This window comes from Ciconia boyciana, chromosome 1 (assembly GCF_034638445.1).
Source record: "Ciconia boyciana chromosome 1, ASM3463844v1, whole genome shotgun sequence".
Taxonomy (NCBI): Eukaryota; Metazoa; Chordata; class Aves; order Ciconiiformes; family Ciconiidae; genus Ciconia; species Ciconia boyciana.
In genome coordinates, this window is record NC_132934.1 from 101,813,973 (window position 1) to 101,832,746 (window position 18,774).

General features: G+C 37.5%; 1 protein-coding gene across 13 annotated transcripts in view; it reads left to right on the forward strand.

Annotated features, from left to right (window-relative positions):
* EPHA6 (EPH receptor A6) overlaps window positions 1-18,774 on the forward strand; it is a 532,004-nt gene that overhangs the window by 422,750 nt on the left and 90,480 nt on the right. For 12 of the 13 annotated variants that reach the window (XM_072885203.1, XM_072885210.1, XM_072885220.1 and 9 more), the window contains one exon: window positions 17,956-18,078. The exons of the other annotated variant lie outside the window; for it this stretch is intronic. In XM_072885203.1, the coding sequence (XP_072741304.1) occupies window positions 17,956-18,078 (123 nt within the window). The remainder of the gene's footprint in view (window positions 1-17,955; window positions 18,079-18,774) is intronic. 13 annotated transcript variants of the gene reach the window in all.

Sequence of the window (18,774 nt, forward strand, 5' to 3'; positions counted from 1 at the left end):
TATGTTTGCTAGACCTTTGGTCATTCTTAATGCTTTCCTTTGGACTCTTTCCAGTCAGTTCATATCTTTTTTAAAGTATGGCTTTCAAAAGTGGATAGAGTGCATGCTGAGCCTTACCTTCCTCTAGTAAGCAGGAAAAAATTATTTTAAATGTAAACTGTGTTACTCATCTTTAAATACGCATGGTTTTCAATAGCAACCATTGTTGGGTTTTATTTTGATTTATTATTACCCATAGATCCTCCTCTGTAAAACAGCTGGCTGTCTAGTCTTTCCTCCAGGATGTATTTGTGTGGTTGTTTACTGCCTTCTCCATTGATCTGCTTTGTCTTCACAGAATATTGTTCTATGCTTTCTCACACCTTTCCTTAGCGTGCCAAGTCGTTTTGCCTTCGGAACCTAATCTCCAAGGGCTCCTTCCACTTCGGTGTCTTTCTCAGATTTAGAAACACACTCTCAATTCCAGCATCCCAGTCATTAAGGAGGAAACAGAACAGTAGCAAAAGCCCTGGACCATACTATTTGTATCTTTCCAGGTTGACAGTGAACCACTGAGGACAGTTTCCCAGCTGTGATTACCCTGACTGTGCAGTAGTTGCATCAGAACAGGAAAGCATAGCGCACTGTCTTGACTGTGACCGATCTGGGATCTGCGTGTATAACATTACTGTAACTCATCTATCTGTGAGACCTATTTGCCGCAGGCAGAAATTAGGCTGGCGTGGTATTTGCTCTTGACAAATGTGTGCAGGTTGTTACTTACCACACTGTCATCTTCTAAGTATATGCAAATGTTTTAATTTTTTTTTCTGGTTCTAAGAAATGAAGTTAGTCTGACTGAGTCCTCTTTCCTTTTTAATACATTGTGTTGTGGTAAACTTCATGAGGCATAACTTGATCAAGTAAAATTGCAACTCTTATAACTGTCTTTTTGTTATTATAAAAACATATGCAGATCAGCAGTAAAGGAATGAACTGGAAATCCAATTGTCATTATCACATGCAAAAGTTGTTTGTGTGCTCTGTTTCATCTTTTCGGTTATTCCATATACAGACTATAGACAGGATTTTGTGATATGCTTCAGGGATCGTCATGACTGTCTTATGCAGGCATATCCATCTACTTGTACTGCCCAGTATTTTGCTTGTGAAATACCTCCACAGCACCAGGAGCGGCATATTGCAGCTTTTGGGAGATGCAGCTTAGTTAAATGCCAGTGAACATTACTTAATTCAGTTGTTACCATGTCTGGTTTATTAGAAAACCAGAAAAGCCAAAATACTTCAAAAAATCATACACCTATATTCATTGCAATAGCTGATTAAAATTAACCTGGAAAACTCCTTCTGTCTTACTAACTTCAGTTTTGTAAATTCAGCCAAGACCTTTGAATGATGATATAAGTTTCTCACAAATACAGCTTTCTTTGAAGTTCCATAATGGAGCTGTTGAGTATGAGGTTGCAAACCATGTAAAATCAGGTATGAATGGTAAGAATCTCAGAAAATGAAATGGGTAATGTGTTTGAATTGCTAAGAGAGAATAAATAGACTAAGCAGTAAGATTGGAGAGAATATTAATGGAATTAGAAAATAGCAAAGCAATGAATCATTGTACAGACACAAGGAATTTAGTAGTTGTTCATCTGGGGCATGTTAGCTATGAAGTGTGGAAGATAAGGCAACTGAATTAGTACAGACAACAATAATAAAAAACAAATCAAATTTAAAAGAATTTCTGGTTTCTTCACTGCCAAGAGAAATGGATTTTATTGAATTTGGCCATGATATAGAAACATAGATGGGCAGTTTCCTGACACAGAGCAGCCTAAGAATTAAAACTTTAACCACATTCCTGTGGAGAAATGTCGAGTATACACAGCACATATCTGCCAAACTTCCAATCACAAGAGTGATTATATCATCTGAAAGTAGGAAATGAAAGTCCTTCAGTACACCTAATCAGCACAACTATGATACTCTAGCCTGGGGAAACGTGAGGAAAGTACCAAGCAAAAAGAGTTAAATCACAGAGTACAATTTAGAATACAAGCTTGTATGGATCATGATGTTACGTAGTCAGGACTGACATCTCATTGCCTCAGACTATATTTGCTTACTACCTTTCTTTTGTGCTGCCTTAGTCTCTTATTTTCCAGTTGTAGTTCTTATACTACCAATCACCTGAAAATGAAAGACTGGCAATAAAGCTACTGTAGGCTGCAGTGACATACGATAAGACCTTGTACCGGAAAGACTGTCACAGTTAGGGGAATATATATCTGTATTTTCATGGATTACAGTTGGTTCTTGATAATAGGCTAACAGATATGTCTTGCTTAAGGTAGAAGCCTTATCACACCAGGTTTTACCATCATGTTGTTTCATGATCTTTTGAGTTAAGATGTTATGCTAAGACTGCACTTTTAGGAGAGAAATCTAGATTAGATACCAAAATAATAGAGATAATTCAATGTTTCTGTCCCATGGTGGGTGTTGTGTCTAGATCCATGTCTGATACCAAGGAACAGAGCTGCTCCTTGAGGTGACAAGATGAAAGATGGGAGACATAATCATGGTGACTGTTAAGTCGTCATTGTTACTTTTTTTAAGAGAAATGGCTGCCATTCTCACTGGCTTAACTAAACTCAAACTTACATGAGTGTATCAAATAATATATCGGTGGTGCTTTCAATTTGATACAAAGTTATTTGCAGTGTATTATCTTAATGTGGTCTAAAGTTTGCTGGTGGCTGAAGAGTTCTTGTTCACCCTCACAGTTTTGTTTGCATTTCTCCAATTCTTTGGATAAGCCTACAGCCTTACATGTATGAAAGGGTTATTGTGGGGACTTAAAAGTTAATTTATGAAGTGTTTGGAAACCCAGGGGGCAGAGCGCTACTGAAGCCATAACCATTACAACTAAATAATTTAATAATGCTGGAACCTTATTACAGAAGAGTTGTCACTTAGTGAATATTATACATAATATTAATCTTCTCTAGTCCAATGGATTTTAGGTATCTTAAGGATGGAGGTATGTATCTCGGTACTTCTGCAAACCTCAGAAAATGCATAAGTCTCATTAAAGTAAACAGGTACAAGATCGCAACTAGATTTTTGTGGTAAGTTGAGATCATAGAATCATAGAATAGTTTGGGTTGGAAGGGACCTTTAAAAGTCATCTAGTCCACCCCCCCTGCAATCAGCAGGGACATCTTTAACTAGATCAGGTTGCTCAGAGCCCCATCCAAGCTGACCTTGAATGTTTCCAGGGATGGGGCATCTACCCCCTCTCTGGGCAACTTGTTCCAGTGCCTCACCACCCTCATTGTAAAAAAATTCTTCCTTATATCTAGTCTAAATCTACCCTCTTTTAGTTTAAAACCATTACCCCTTGTCCTATCTCAACAGGCCCTACTAGAAAGCCTGTCCCCATCTTTCTTATAAGCCCCCTTTAGGTACTGAAAGGCCGCAATAAGGTCTCCCCAGAGCCTTCTCTTCTCCAGGCTGAACAACCCCAACTCTCTCAGCCTGTCCTCATAGGAGAGGTGTTCCATCCCTCTAATCATTTTTGTGGTCCTCCTCTGGACCCGCTCCAACAGGTCCGTGTCTTTCCTGTGCTGAAGACTTCAGGGCTGGATGCAGTACTCCAGGTGGGGTCTCCCCAGAGCAGAGTAGAGGGGCAGAATCACCTCCCTTGACCTGCTGGCTACGCTTCTTTTCTGATCCTTAAATAACTTTTTAAAACCGATGTAAATGTCTGTGTCACTACCAAAAATAGAGCACAGTTATCTGTGCTTTCTCATATGGGATATACTGACAATCTTTATGGACCAATAGTATTGGTGTTAGCACTTTGAACCATGTTATGCTGCCAGGTTCTAGTTACCAGCTGTCTGAGTTAAAGCTTTCACAGAAGAAACAAGAGAATGCGTTGTGTAAACACACCCTAATTCACCTAACATGCAAAGTTAAATAGATCAGCTTGTATGCTTGAACTTTGATTGACTGATGAATGTTTGAGTCATTAAAACTGTTCCAGGAAAGCTGTACCCCTTCTCTAGTTCACATCTCTTTAAATTTTACATTCATTTGCAAGTATGTGAATAAGGAATGAAATAATAAGTTTTTCTTATTCTATGTTGCTTAGGCCTATCAGTTCACTTTGCCAAATTTGTGATGAAACAGAACATGCAAGACCAACATCAGTAATTAGCTGAAGGGGGAATGTCAGCATTGCGGTACAGGTTAATACATAAGGACAAGTTATGGTTCTTAGATTTACCTGAACTAGAGTAAGAAAGAGCCTTGTTATCTATCTCCTGTCACCCCAAAACAGAGAGACCATCAGACCTAGGGAACTGCTAGTTCAGCAGGTAGTTATGGTAGTGGTTGTCCAGATGTCACACATGCTTTATGGCATAAACCTCTGCCTCAAGAGGTTGTATTGTGGTCTTTACTACAGCTTAAAGGCTCATACCTAAATTTCAAATGAAAGGCAACAAGCTTGAGATACCTTTAAGAGCAGATTCATATGAAGAAGCAGAATTAAAATATGGATTGGTAATTTTCTCATATGAATTATCTGATATTGTATTTTATGAGAGTTGGATGTGAGGAAAAAAAACCTTTGGTTGTTTACATCATCTTCTTTCTAATGCAAGGATTGCTATAAACAACTATAGTTGTAATGCTTTGGATGGGACAGAAAGAGAGCAGAAGAGAAAAGAAAGGAACTTCTTGACAAGGAGGTAATACCTGTTTGGGCAAACTGCAGATATGTTTCTCTCAGTAAGGAAGAGTTCCTCTTTATCTCAAACCAGACACATCCTCCTCACACAGGAATCAAAGCACTTGTATAGAATGTTGCCAGTTGGGACATGCTTCCTACATACAGATTCATTTTCCAGTGTACAGAAGTAAAAGCTGCTGAAAGTAACCATTTTCAGTGATTAGCGAGAAATCTTTGACATTTGGAAGCAGAACAGTCACATTATGCAATGAAAATCTGTTCAGACTTGTTTGAGTTATAGTCTGTTGAAAAGTGCCATGTGTTTTCTGTGTTCTGCTCTGGAGAGCAAGTGAGAACTTTAATGACAGAGGTTTGCACTGAACACACACCCACGCATTTTGCTTCCTGATCTCACTCAGCATTGCAGCTCCAGCCAAGGCAGATAATTTATTTCTGCTTCCACCATTCTTCTAGCACTATCATCAACATGCACACAAAATAATGCCATCATTTTAATAGTTTTCATCTGTAAACTGTTTATTCAGAATCTATTCACTCAGCCCATCACTATGTTCTTTGTATATTCCTGACCTCCAAATTCCTTTTTTTACTTCCTCTGTACTGTGTGTCTTGTTGTAGCCATTTCACAGACTACCATTATCTTTCTGATTCTTAATACATTCATAGTTCATGTTCCAGATGAATAAATAATTTAGATGCAAACTGTCTGGGATCCATTCCAGACTCTTGAAGTTTTGGTTGGAAATATAGTTTGCAAAAAATACTGCTTCTTAAATCTTACAGTTCTTCACAGATAAACGTAGCCTTGGCACTGCTTATAAATCAGGAGTAGATGATGAAACTGTTAAGGGGGGGCACAATTGAAAGAGAAGCAATGTGGAAAAAAATATGTATTTTTTAAAAACACTATAATTAGATGGTGTGAGTTTACAGAATATTCAGTTTAAGTATGTTCTTAGTATAAGCACAAAACACTAATGACGATCCTGTAAACACATTTTAAGAGACAGATGTATTCAGTCTGACATTCCAGAATAGATTCATGACTACATCAGTTGGTAAATATTGTCATTTTTCTACTAAACTTTAACAAGGTAATTTCTACTCAGTAAAATTTGAAAGTAAAGAATTTTAGCTGATAATGACTTCACTTCAATATTTCATCTAGAGAAGCATAGTACAGAAGTTTCATAATAGTAGAAATCTGTACTGTAGTTTGTAGAATTCACATAATTTATTTCCTTTCTTCCTGAAACAACAGAAACTTTTTAATTTCTCCCTAGACTGGTAATAACTTAACCACTTTGGAAATTAGTCTCCACTCTTTCCTTTTTCTTCTTTTTTCCTCTCAGCTGTAGTTGAGTACATTCTTCAGCATACAAACACTGTTTTGCTGTTTTAGATAAGATTGGCAATTTACTTCCAATTTGCAATGAATGCCTTTATAAGCATTGAAAAATGTGACTTTGCGGCCTATTTAAACACTGACTACCCAATATTCATCTTGCCAGAATCACTGTTGCCAAAACTAGCACAAGGAAGATCAGATGAGAGAGGTTTTACCTCATGGCATTCACCCTTAACACCAAGTGGTCTTTGAGCTGGAGGCAAAATCCTCTGAATACACTGATATCCACAAAGAGATAATTAACAAGCACAGCTAATTCTCTTTGGTCAGTAGCATTTTCCAAAAAAAGGAAGCAGAATGCCCATGCATATGCCAAAGCCCATCAGATAGCTACAGGAGCTGCTTACAGCCTGGCTTATAACATGGGTTATCAGGTGTGAGCTGGGACACCTTCACTGAGCCTAGGCATAGAGGTTTTTTATCTAGCATACAGATTTGTAAATGTAAAGCAGTATATAATACATTTCTAATCAAAGAGTTCATCTGAGGTCACGATAATGATAGCAATCTTCCTACTTCTAATCTGGGCATCGCTTATTTGAGGGAGTCACTTGGTATGTGTAACCAAGAAGAAAATCAAACCTTTGTACTTAATTTCCTTGATATTAGTGAAATGTGAATTGTGAATGGTATTAATGTGAATAGTGAAAGGAATCGGAATCCTCACCCTCAATTTATACTCTACATTTGTTTAACAAAAAATCACTTTTTGTCAATTGACTCTTTGGAACTTCAGCTCCAAGTGTTTTTCTTAACTGAAAACAGTGAGTCTTTTTCAATGATACTAATTTCTGTCTAAAAGTGGAGAGCGTTTATCTCCTACTCCTTGTTCATACTGTTACAGGCTAGGAAGGCTAGAAGAGTAGATAATCAGAGCTTTAATTGCAGAACTGCAGAATTTACAGCAGGCTGCATGAATACATTCATCTTCCGATGTCACCCATGAAAAGCTATTTCACTCATTAAATTAAAACTCACTGGAATTTTTGAACAGGAAGTACAAAATTAAAATCTATTATCTCTCTTTTTATGGAAATACCATGAAAAAGAACATCTGAAAATTTAAAAGCCCCCGGAACTTCTTAACCATCCCATTTATAAGACCCCATCAACATTTCACATGGGAGGTTCCTGTCTTAAAGGATGAAGAATTCCGTATCATAGGAATGCTCAGATTTTACTCAGGATCTTTCCTTCCAAAATCATGCAAACTGGGTCATCAAAAGACAACTGAAATGAAATTCATATTGCTAATTATTAATGGGCTAATCGTTCCCCAAAATCATGATGTGTACAAAATGAATCACAAAGGTTTTGGCCAATATTGCAGGCTTTGTTTTTTCTATCGTGAATGAAAACTATAATTTTAAAGTATTTTGTTTCCAGCTAATTTGATAATCCATGCGTGATCATGAAATCCAAACGCACAGCATACAGTGCTTGGAACTGCATTCTGGGTATCATACATAACTATAAATACATAAAGATTTCAGAGTTCTTGTTTAGCATTGTGCTAAAGCTGTTTTTAGTTTAAGCACTGACTGAAAAATACTCATTTAATAGGCAGCTTAAACATACACAGATTGTTTTATCCCATAACAGAAGCACAGTATTTCCAATTACTATTCCATTAAGACTACAAAGATGATTCAACACAACAGTTGTTATTGCTGTTAAAAGCCTTAATCATATTAATGTTGTCACACCAGTCTTCTCAGCAACCAGAACTTTAGTGTGCATTGACATTTAACACATCACAAAATAAATGGCTATAGTGTTTGTAGAACTCTTTTCAAGCAATTCCCTCATTTTTTTTCCCCCAAATTGCCTGTTTGTCTAGAAGCAGCAAGGGAAATTAAATTAGATGTTAATATTCTACCCAAATATTCTGTAACTTCCATCAGTTCCTCCTTAGGAATTGTAAGCTTCTTTCAGCATTTGCTTTTTCTCCCAGAGAAGTCATAAGTAAAGCCAAAACTTGCTATAATTGGGATTTTCTAAAATAGTCTCATTCTATGTAAATATTCTTAAGTCTGGATTTATTCCCATCCACCAATCAAGAAATAAGAGAACTCTAGCACTTCAGGTTCATAGGAAAGCATTGTCTTTCACAAGGATCTCAAGGTTAAACTCTTCAGGGTTGGAGACCTAAACAGCAGCTTTGCCCTACCAAGTGTTTGTCCTCTTCATGTTTCCAGATAGACCCTGTAAATTTAAGTCTGGAGCAGAGATTAGGGGACTCAATATAGAAAAGCAGGCCTTTTAAAATATTTTCACCAAGAACTAGGTTATAGTGGTCTGCTTCTCAGAAATGAGGCCAAAACATGTGGATGCTTTATTATTCCCAAACCAATAAAGCTAAGGATATTCAGAGTTAAAATCAAACTCAAAAGTAAACCCAACAAAGCATGGAAATAAACAATCCAGACACCTGAACTAGTCATTGTGCTGTCGTGCAAAAACCTCACAGTGAAAATAAGCAAAGCAGCATTTGTAGAAAACGGGTCCTTTTTTATTATTATTACTTATTGTCACTGGAAAAGAAAACAGAAATGTTTTCAGACACAGAAACCCTTCTTCAGATTATTTTGTTGAGCCTGGGTGCTGGAAAGCTTCCCTGCTCTTCCCAAAAATATTGCTTGAATACTGAAAGAGACAAGCCTCTGGGTTTGTATAACATTTCCACGAGGCCATCACAACTCCAGCAGTGCTTGTGTCATGGCAGTACCTCTGTCCCCACACAAGACCAAACAAAGGCAACACTAAGTCTCCCTTAGCCTACTGGTGGAGTCAGCAAAGGAACAAGGGTTAACAGTAAAGTTGCCTCATATGTTTCATAATAAGCGTTCCAGGTACAGGCTCAGGTTCACTGAAGTACATCAGTGTACTTCACTGTAGATGGCTCTTTAAACCTTAAGTCTGTTTTTTGATGGAAATTCCCATTCTTATTTAAATACTATATATGACTAATAAACAAAGGTTAAAAAAAAATCTTTACAGTAATTAGTTATACTTGAAATGCAGGTGGCTGCTGAGTACTAAAAATCTCAGATGAGGCCCTTCAAAATCATGGCACAGTCCTAGAATAAGAAAATACTGAAAACTATTCTAGGCTTTCTAATCTTTATTTTTTCTAAACATCATAGAGTATGTTCATTTTGTATTTCCCTGCATTTCTACTGAAATTATTAAAGCTCTTTTTTTAGGAAAAAAGCACGTTCCAAGCCACTGAGGACATACAGATCAATTAACTTGAGTACAGGGTTGTTTGTCACAGCTAGGCCAATATAAGGCAAGGTAAGTATATATCGAAATCTCTTGCAAACCTCCGTGTTAAGTTCTTTCATCAGTCCTTCTGTCCTCCCTTTTGCTTGCCCTTTTATTTTCTACAAAGCACACGTATCTCCATACACATTTTTCCTTCTTCCAGATATGTGTATTTCTAGTGTTCACCTCTCTTCTACTTTTTCTAATAAGTATATCTAATCCAAAGCTTTTAAAAAAGGCTCTTTAGGAATTTCTAGTAAGTTTTGCCATTGTTTGTAACTGAAAACTGATTCATCGACAAAGGTGCAATCTCCCTGAATTTCTTAAGAGTTGTCCTCCACACGTGTGTTATTGCCTATTGCTCTTAGGGCACATCTGCACCACGGCCATTTTGGTTACAGCATTTTGTCATAAGAGGCTACTCCATCCTATTGTTTCCAGTGATCTAATGGCTCTCTTTAAGAGCAATTTGTGAATCTGGGGTCATTGAATACTTTGGAAGACTGCTGCACTTCTCAGAATAATCACCTAACTGTAGGCAAGATACAATTTCAGTCCTATTGAGAATAATGGCACCTGACTTTTGAAAAAGGGCAGTCCTGCTGAGGACGTTGTGCAGTAGGATGTTACTCTTCAGCCCTTTCTGAGAGAGAAACTTTCCTACGCAGAATAACAGGGAAAAAATGACCTTTTGTTCTAAAATAAAATTTTCAAGTGCACACAATCTCTCTAAGATATAGCAAAAAGAGAAATTTTAAACATCTGTTATTCACTCCATTTTTAAGACTATTAGGGAGAAATATATGATGCAGTTTGTTCTCTATTTCTTAGAGAACTTTTCCTAAAGTGTGTTTTGATTGAAGGTAACCAACTTGCTCACAAATACTCAGAAAACCCATTTAGTTTTCATCAATAAAGCTTGTAATTTGGGATATGCTGAATTCTTGTTTTAAATGCACAGCAGAGTTTATTCTTAGATGGAATCACCAACAGTGGCTATGTAACAGCACCCAAAAAAATGAATTAACTAGTCACTCTTTGATGCATGGTGTTGCAGTCAAGTTCCTGTTGATCCTTCTTCTTCAAGCCACAGTTCTAAAGTTAAATCTGGGTCATCTTTTGGAGTGAGATGCTGAAACCCAGTGAAGTGAGATAGTTACTTAGAGGCAGACAAAAGGAGCTCTGGATTATTCCAGGTATGTGGGCAGCTGCATCACAGGCTGAGAATGTGGCTGAAGCTCATGGCAGCTCACTTCTAAACAGGACGTATAATTTTCCTTTCCATGGGTACACATCAGGGAGACGGTATATACCCATACCACATCCTATGACAAAAGTGATGCCTCACTATAGTTAATCTCTAATCTTAAGAACTAGCAAGAGCACCCAGATTTTGTAATAGAGACCTTGCTTGGGTGACTATTCCCCAAAGGCGATTCCTCTGAACTTCAATGTTTAGACATTGCTTTATATTTGAAATTGTGACAATTCATTATCTGAAGAGGTTCTGCCACATAATTCCCTATATTACTTAAGACCTTAAGTGAAGCAGAGCAGGTACAAAGATCTTTTGCTGCTTTAGATATTGACATGAGTTCCTTCAGAAGGAATTCCAGTCTCACTGGCTAGAAATACCCCAGTAAGCAGTCCTCAGCTGCATCCCTCCAACAGTAGTTTACTTTTTGTTTTCCTGTTTCTTCTATTCATATACCTTGGCATCCTGCTAAATCTACTAACATAAATTATATAATCTCCATTGCAGTTGTTCTCTTGGAGATGCAGCAGGAAATATCTATTTCTAACTTAATTAGTCAAAGTCCAAATGGACTGGTAAATGAAGAAGATGTTCTAAGTTTTACACTGTCTGTATATTTAGGATATCTAAGTATTCTAATAGTACTTTCTACTTTGAGTTAAGATTCCAAGCTCTATATTTTACAACAGTGAGATTAAAAATTCAGGCTGTTTTAAAAGTTGCTCAAAGACAGCTAAACACCTACAAGTTTTTGAAAGTGCATTCAGGAATGACAGAATTATTTGTGAGTGCTCTGGGATGATGTCGTTTACTCAAGTGGAATCTGGGGAAACAAAATTAGACCACCCTTTGAAAATTTGCTGCTGAACATTAGAGTACAAATTTCCCCCTGCACAGCAAAATGCATTTCATACAGGTTTTGGTTTTACTAGCTTTACTAAATCAGAATTTAGCCTTGAAAAGTTTTCACTGCATTATTTGCAAGGTAATGGAAATCTCCCCATGATTTGGTTGCACGAGATAAGCTCCAGAGTTCCCTTCCAACCTCAACCATTCTGTGATTCTGTGATTTCAATAGGGGTAAGCACACTAGTTTTTGTTAATTGTTGTTGTGCTTTAGTATTTTATGATATGTATTGCAAAATATTGTTTAGTGATCTTAAAAATTAGATTTTCCTAAGACATATAGGTTATGTGGGTAAAAATGTAGGCATACTACTCTATACTCTATCACCTTTGCTTGCATGTGTCAAAAAGCTCTAAAATAAATTATTCGAAGCATTTTCTAAATCTCTAGATGAATGCATCTAAAATAGTTAAAATTAATTGTATAGATCCATGCTTTCTACATGTACTGAAAATGTGATCCAACAAATTCATCAGGGATAAATTTTAGCCCTGCTTCTGATCTTTTTTTTTCCATTCCAAGTCAAGCCTTTTGAATGCTCTACAAAATCTGACATCATAATTTCAAAGTTTTATAAAGCCATTCCTCATTAAAACCTTCCATATGTTCCCCCATAAAAAATTATGAAGTAATGTACAATACCTGGTGGTCTAGGAAGGATAAATCAATAAAATCATGTGAGAGAAAAGTCGACTGGTTTTCAGTACTTTCCATAATGGATATATGACAAATAATTTTGGAAAAAATGCCCTAACCCTTCTTCTAGTTTCCCTGAGGAAACACTAGTAACAATAAAAAACACATTTTATTTTAGAATGGAAGGTGCTCGTAACAGAAGCCAGCCTTCTCCCAGACATTGAGTGATAACATTGGATAATTCCCCTATTCAGAAGCAGGAAAACTTTTTCTACATTCTGTTCTGTAGTATTTCATTACTAAATATTACAGTCCCGCCTTCATGAGAGTGCAGTTATGAGTGAAGACATCCTAAAGTCATTCAGTTGCTTCCTGCCAAACTGAACAAAAAAGCTTGTTACAGCCCTTTGTCTCCCTTCCCCAAAGCCTTCATCTGCAGAGCTCCTAAGAAATTTCTCTTAGCTGTATTTTACAATCCCTGTGTGAAGAGCATCAAGACAACTGACTACACAGAAATGAATATCAGTGGGGTTTTGCATTAAATACACTAACTGTGCATTTTTCCTTTTTTTCAAGTTCTAAGCAAAATCCATGGGAAAAGAATAACAAACTAAAGTCTTCTTTTGTTGGTACTAAAAAAGGATGGTACTAGTAAGAAGAAATAACTGACAGTAATTGTGACCTCTCTAGAACATCTCCTTCTAGTTTATTAAATTAAGCAGCCAAAGAGCTCCTTTTGAATTTCAAGCTGTTAGATGCCCAAAAATATATAGCACCTGAAATGGTCAATTCCACCTGCAGAAAGCATTGGATCAGTTTACAGTGTAATAAATAAGAAACAACAACAAATTACAGGGCTGAAGAGCAGTCTGCATCTTCAGTAGGCTTTCTAACCTACTTCAGCCAGATCCTTAGACAAGATGCAGAGACTGTAGAAATGTTCTCCTTTTTAAAAGCAAACCTCCACAAGCTGCACTAAGGTCCCGCAAGTACAATTGCTATAGTAAAAAAAAAAGTGCTTCATTTGCTCCCAGCATGGCTCGGGGACCCTGGCACAAATGGAACAAGCTGATGGCCCTGCCTGCCTGTACCTGCACAATTTAGCAGCTTCGGATCCCATCCCTGTGAGTCCTGTGGGGCCTAGAGACTGCCATGGCATCGGCTCAAGGGCTGCTGATGGTAGCAGGGCAAAGAAGCCAGCAGCTGGCAAAGAGGAAAGGGTGGGATGCGGGCCCCTGAGGATGGCCGGTGCTGTGCTGGCACTGTGTTGCAGATGGGAGCAGAACTGGTGGGCATGTCTGCACTCAAGTCAGCAGATGTGAGTGTGTAGGTACTGTCACTAACAGAATAAAACTTTCTGTGAAAGTTTCTGTGAAAGTTTCTGTGAAAAACTCCAAGGATCTTCTGCTGGAAGTTTCTACAAAGTGTCAGCAGCAAAAATAATGGGTCAGGTTAATGTTTCTCAGCTTGCTCAATCCCCGAGAGTGTTTTAAATGCTTTTTACTATAGCTTACAAGAGCTCCTCCACCCCCCATTCAAACAGGAGTTATCTGTTTCACTCGAGTCCATTGTGTTCCACCAGTGTTGCACCGGCTGTGTTTGGTGCCATTCTCTTCATCCATCCATTCATTCATCAGTCCAGTACTTTTGTTGATCCACGTGGCAGAACTTGCTCTCCTTTGTAGATCTAGGACGCTTCCGCACAGTTACATTGCTGCTAGCCCGAGGCCATGGGATGTGCCTTTGCTGTGGGGAGAAATGGCTGTTCCTTCTGGCTGGCCATGCTGTCATGATGCAAATGCTAATAAATATTATAAGTATTATTTCCTTTACCCAGCTCTCTACTCTAGCCCTTCTGCTCTGTATCATAACATGCTACTAAACCCACGCGAGTTTAGGAAGCTATGCCAGTGATTTCTCAATCAAATTGTACCATTTGTGGGATGATATTCCCCCTGGAAGAACAGATGAAGGAGGAAGGCAGGCTAATTGATTCAGCACTCCCCCACTGCCGCTGAGCACAGGCACTTAGCTGTAATAATTGTGAAACAGAAGAATTTATGCTGAGTTATAAACTAGGATCACAGAACTCAGTAAAGGGTGGATACTTCATGAACTGTCAGCTATTCAGAGTACTGCCGTATAGTTTTACTGTTTCAATGCACTTTTCCAACTAATACCTCTAACTAATGTAGTTTCCCGTGTTAAGGTGGCATGATGTTCATAGTGTATAACTATGGACGGGGGAGAGGTTGGGGTTTTTTTCTTAATAAAACCATGCCTGTAAGCTGCTAAATAACAGCTGTATTTCAGTGCATTCGGGAATCATGGCTTAATGTTCATGTCTCCTTTTCCCACTTTAGAACCAGTAAGACCTTATACTAAAAACTCTTCCCATTAGTGTAACTCCACCCACTGCTAAAATAATGAGTGTTCATTTTTACACAAAACAACAGAACGGATGTAAAGCACTAGTCTCTGTGTAACGTGCACTGACAGAATGGCATTTCTCAAGAAAGTTGGTTAGCTGAAGAAATAATATCCTAGTGTCTTGCAAGTGTCCAATGTGGTTGCTTTAAAGAGATTGTTTAAATTAAGCATTAAGATTTCTATTGCTAGCACACACCTCTAAATATTAATATTGCTTTTGCAATTTGGAGTGTAAAGCAGCAGGATAAAGCAGCAGGCACATTTTTGGTGGACTTTTTCTTTAGCTAAGCATGATTCCAATTTGGAAAAAGAAGAAAGAGTACATCTTCATTGTCCAATTAAAAAAAAAAACCAAACATGTTCAGATATAAGGAAATGGAATTCTTTTCCTTGATTTCCACACAGAAGTTTATAATATTTCTGAGAAATATTTCTGAGCTGGTGTTTTCTCTTTAATAGCATGTTCCCACCTCCCTTCTTCTTTGTTGTGGTAGCAGAGAGCTTTCTCCCTTTCTGTCTTGAACACAATTTTTTTGTGGCAGTTTTTCTTTCAAACATGTCATGAATGTTTATGCAAACAAGTAAAAATTTGAGTAAAGCTTCTAAGTTACTGTAAATGCCCAAAGCTCTTATCAGACCTCTGTCCTTCTGGTGGCAATTGATGGGACTTATGGGAATTAATTTTCTTTCCCAACTACCTGCAACGACAGTCAACTTCTGCATATACAGTCATGTAACAGAGTCTCAAACCTTATTCACATTGTGCAGGGGATAATACCAAAAGCACCCATTTGTTCATCCTGGGGCATATGCTATATTTTAATTTAGGACCATGCACGTTTTAAAATGAATGAACTTTCAACCTGTCTTTTGTCTGCATTTTTATGTTGCTGGATACTGATCCGGGCTGAATGTTATCAACCTTGTCCTTTTCAGAAGCTGTTTGTGGACTTCTGGAACAGCCTAAATGAGGTCTTGTTCTTGTAACTCTGTATTCTACTTAATCAGAGACATTTTTAAGGTGACAGTGGACTGTTTGGATGGGATTCAGTTGCCTAAAATGGCATTGAATGCCTACTCTTAGATACCCAACTGCTGCTTTGCCTCTTGCTGTCACTCTCAAAGAGTGCAAATCTCCCGCAGATCTTGTCATGTCTGCCACTCAAATGTGAATGTCTCAGATTGACACAATCTGACACAAAGTGTCTCAAATGACACAAAGCATTTATGCTTAAGCAACTGAATCCTACCTTTTTCAGTGAGAGAAAAACGTTATTTATATGTATTCCTTTAGTTATTTGCTGCTTATAAAGCCTCAATAATTTTAGCACTCGAGCTCTCTTCTTAGTATTCACCGATTGTATTGCTCCAAAATTTGCTGCTCCTTGTTTTTATTTCTGAATATGTACAATAAGTGAAATAAATTTTGTTTTGTCTCCATCACTTTCTATAACAAAGTAACTTCTTGTAACACTGCTAGGAAACTTGAGTTATTTGCCATTTACCACCATTTAAATGTAGGAAAATGTCAATGGTGAAGCTCAAGCTGTTAGGCTTTTCTGAAGGTCTGTACATATAGCATGTGACTCACAGTGGGTGTACTTTATGGTTGGTATAATTCATATTTTGAAACAGAGAAGCAAAGTTTTATTTGGGAAGTCTTCATATGTTCATTATTTAGCCTTCATATTTTAAGATGCTGTTTAGTACAAAACATCTTGGAGTTTATGGAACAATTTTCCATTTTAAAATTGAATTTCTGTGTATTGCATTCTGGATTCTATCCATGATCACTTCTGAAAATATTTTAAAATGAAAGCCATCGAGTTTGGAAACACTTTGACAAGACTGCCAAAGTTAGGCTTTTCTGGAGTGACCAGAGAGAAAACTTTTATGCCTTATCTTTAATGATCAAATATAAAAATACTGCATCCAGAACACAAATTAATACTTTTTCCACAGACTGCAGCAGGTCTAATAACAAATTTAAAGGGCAAGTGAGGAATGTATTGAGGAGAAACAATAGAACTCTTGCTTGAAAATACAAGAGAAAAATTCAAAGCTCTCTTAGGCTACTTTAAGTTCAGCAAATACATATGTGTGATTTGAGACTAAATTTTCCTCACTACATTTTTATTAGTTTAAAAAAATTCCAAGTGTTGCATAAATTTTAAGAGGGACATTTATTTTTCTCATTGTATATAAATATTAAGATGTCTTCTATCTCTTAAAAGAACAGCTATGAAATACCTGCAAGATGATGAAAACAAACTTGCCATTGCCTAAATTTTTGGATGGATGCTTGCTTGATGTACTTGCAAAAATACACAAATTATTCTGATTGTCAATTAAAATTTATTGCAAGATGGGAGAATCTTGACTGTGCGTTTAAGCAAGATATGTAGAGCTCTCATTTCAGATCCACCTTTGATGCTGGCATTCACTGAGCACTAACATGAGCTAGCTGAAATGATGCCTCTAGATCTCTGTACATATGCTGAAAGCTGAAACAGGGGATCAAAAGATAAAGAGTCCTTATTTATCATCACTATAATAGATATGTCACAAGTACTTATTTTAAAAGTGGTAGATGAGATAATCTGTTTCCAGAAATAAAAGTGTACATTTAGGCAATGAGAAGAACATAGAGTTTATTCCATTGAAAGTGTAAAATGTGTAAAACTTCTGATGAGAGCAAAGCAGAAAGGGGCCATGTCTATACTCCTGGCTTTTGCGTGCATCAATATATTGACAGGTGTTGGGAGATGCAATAGAAGCTCTGACTGATGTAGCAGCCCTGACCCAGAAGTCAGTAATATAACTGCAAATTCTGGTTCCCCTTCTCCCCTTGCCTGACATGACTTTTGTCAGGTGGCTTTAAAATACTAGTATAAAACACAACTTTGCTGGTATAGCGTCACCTCTACTGATCTCTCTTTGATTTGCATACAAAACTGTAAAATGCCTCTGTGGTAGAAGCATTTGGAATGCATTATGACTATCCAATAGGTGTAATTTGCCTTTAAAAAACTAAATTTTTCCATTCCTCTTAGATGTGCTGGAATTCTCCGTTTGCAAAGTATACAGAAAACAACCTCTTTCTGGTTAAAGCTGTGTATTGTATGACTTGGTTAAAAAGCAAACAAAGACTTCTAACTGCTTTTTATAAGGTCTGTTCCAGTGAAACCACTGTTAACTTTGCAGAGATTTGGTTATTCTTTCTTTAAAAAGTCAACTTCTTTTATCAGCCAAAGAACAAGTCATTTGATTAATGATCATTTTTATCTCTTTGAAAGGATCCTTTCCGACCATTGGGGTGAAGTCTCTTTCGAGATTCCTGAGGGCGGGATTTTTAAATAGCATCCTGGCCTCACATCCAGTGTCAGGGGGTGGATCTTTACCCCCCAGCATTTCCTCTGGTAGGTATTCCAGCCTATTCCCCTACATCGATTTTTCCCTTCACCGTTTGCCCCATCTCTCCACACATCTTAGGGAAACAAAATTTGGTATTGGTCAGACAGGGAGATTAGATGTCCTTTCCAATAAAAAGCCAAACTGAAAGGAAATGGAAAAGATAAATTGCTTTTCAGGAACTAGCCAGTTTTCCTGAATCAATGTATAGGAGAAATTGTGAGGGAAACTGATCTGTAGTTAAGCGGTCAGCCTATATATTGGAAGAGAAAGCCTAATCATGCACTTCATGAAGCATGCCCGTGTGCACCAGGGAAACATAACTTTAAAAATGCCTCTATAAAATCCCAGATTTTATGTGACTCCGTGGCTCTTTCCTAAAAATTTACATTCCCTTGCTAAAACATGGAAGCAAAACAAATTTGGAAAGGCAAAATGTAATTATATGTTGATACAGTGTTTAAATCCTTTGTATGCTTCTGTAGTTGCCACGTGTATCTCATGAAAACCGCCTTAATGTTTTTTAATAACTTTTACCACAGTTTGAACTACTATAATTCTCTTAAAATGAGTGAGAAAACCCCATTGCCTGTGTTGGCAGCACAGTATTCTGCACTGCCCCTGGCGAGGTCCCCAGCAGAGGCACAGCTGTACCATGGCACAAGGGACCCCGTAGGGGTGGCGTAACGTTGAATGTAGGCCAA